Source organism: Chrysochloris asiatica, unplaced genomic scaffold (assembly GCF_000296735.1).
Source record: "Chrysochloris asiatica unplaced genomic scaffold, ChrAsi1.0 scaffold00125, whole genome shotgun sequence".
Lineage (NCBI taxonomy): Eukaryota > Metazoa > Chordata > Mammalia > Afrosoricida > Chrysochloridae > Chrysochloris > Chrysochloris asiatica.
This window is the reverse complement of record NW_006408643.1, coordinates 1,812,775-1,814,702: the sequence shown is the minus strand read 5'-3', so window position 1 is coordinate 1,814,702 and position 1,928 is coordinate 1,812,775. Positions and strand designations below refer to the sequence as shown.

Here is a 1,928-nt window from a genome sequence, read left to right as displayed (position 1 = left end):
AGGCACCAGGAACTGATGGAATAAAAATTGAAATCTTTCAAGAGAGTGAGGTGGCACTGGAAGCACTCGTTCATCTATGACAAGAAATTTGGAAGATCTGGCCAACTGATTGGAAAACATCTGTATTTGTGCCCATTCCAAAGAGAGGTGATTCAACAGAACTGGGATATCATTGGACAGTATCTTTGATATTTCATGCAAGTAAAGTTTTACTAAAGGTAATACAGAAACGGCTCCAAACATACATTGACAGAGAACTTCTAGAGGTTCAAGCTGTATTTAGAAGAGGACATGGAAGGAGGAATATCATTGCTGATGTCCGATGGATCTTGGCTGATAGCAGAGAATACCAGAAAGATGTTTACTTGTACTTTATTGACTATGCAAAGATTTTCAATTGTGTGGATCATGATAAGCTATTGACAACTTTTGGAAAGTATGAGTATTGCCCTTGAGTTGATTCTGACTCATGGAGACCCCGTGTGTGCAGAATAGAATATCTCCAAGCATTGGTATTCCTGCTAATTGCCCTCAAGTAGATGCTGACTTATGGTGAATCCAGGTGTGCAGAATAGAACTGCTCCGTAGGATTTTCAAGGCTGTAAACTTTCAGAAGCACATCACCAGGCCTGTCTTCCAAGGTGCCTCTGGGTGGGTTTGATTTGCCAACCTTTTAGCTACCAGTTGAGTGCTTAAGCATTTGCACCACACAGAAGCGCCTCCTTGAAACTTATCTTTTATAAATTCTTCTCCCCCAGGTTACTGACGTTCAAGGCCTTTGCCCAGCTTTTTGTCTTAGGTTGCTCCTGGGTCTTGGGCTTTTTCCAGATTGGAGGCATAGCCAGTCTCATGGCTTACGTCTTCACCATCATCAACAGCCTGCAGGGGGCCTTCATCTTCCTCATCCACTGCCTGCTCAGCCGTCAGGTGTGTGACTGCTGCCACTTCTCATCTCTAAATCCCCGCCCCCTATGTGGGACATGCCTGTGTAGACCCATGTTCCTGCATCTGGGTTGATTCACTCACTGTTACTGTCTTCCTCTCCAGGTTCGAGCAGAATACAGGCGATGGATTATCAGGAAATCCAAGGCCAGTTCCCAGTCCCAGGTCTCAGGGGTCTTTTTGTCTTCCATCCCCTCCACTTCCAAAACGGTAAGAGATTTGACATGTTTCAACCAGGTCCTAGTCAGATGGAAGAGAGTGTCTTGGCAAGGTTGTTGGTGCTTGCTTTTTACCTCCTGTATATGACTATCTCCCCATCTGTTTTCCCTTTTTATAACACCGTGAAGGGTACAATGAACATGGTGATGCAGTGGTTGAAATGCTGGACTGCAAACAGTGAAGGCTGGAGACTCAAATCCTCCAGCTGCTTTGTAGAGGAAAGATATAGTAATCTTTTCACCTTAAAAGATAAACCAACTGCCATTGAGTCAATTCTGACTCACAGTGATTTTATAGATGCCCCATAAAATCAAATTTCCTCTGGAGGTGATCTCTAAAATCAGCTGGGATATGTTCAAGGTCATAGTTTGGCTCTTATGGACTTCTAGTTTTCTTCATCTTCAGCCTGAACGTGGACATAAGCAATTAATATTCTATTCCACAGTCTGCCCCTAACTTTGTTCAGGCTGATGATATGGAGCTTTTCTACTGTCTCTTCCCAAAGATGCAGTCAATTTGATTCCTGTGTATTCCATTATGTGAGGTACATGTAATAGTCAAAGACCAGAAGAGTTCTGGGATGACGTGAACAGCATCATCCAGAAAGAAAACAGGAGGCCCTTAAGAAGAAAAAGGAGGAAAAGACCAAAGTGGATGTCAGAAGAGACTCTGAAACTTGCTTTTCAGCATTGTTGTTGTCAGGTGCCATCGAGTCAGAACCGACTCATAGCGACCCCATGCACAGCAGAATGAAACAATGTCCGATC

General features: G+C 43.7%; 1 protein-coding gene across 1 annotated transcript in view; it reads left to right on the top strand.

Annotated features, from left to right (window-relative positions):
• Window positions 1-1,928, top strand: part of EMR1 (egf-like module containing, mucin-like, hormone receptor-like 1) — a 203,113-nt gene that overhangs the window by 55,052 nt on the left and 146,133 nt on the right. The window contains 2 exon segments of the mRNA XM_006869008.1: window positions 759-927; window positions 1,048-1,152. Coding sequence (XP_006869070.1) covers window positions 759-927; window positions 1,048-1,152 — 274 coding nt within the window.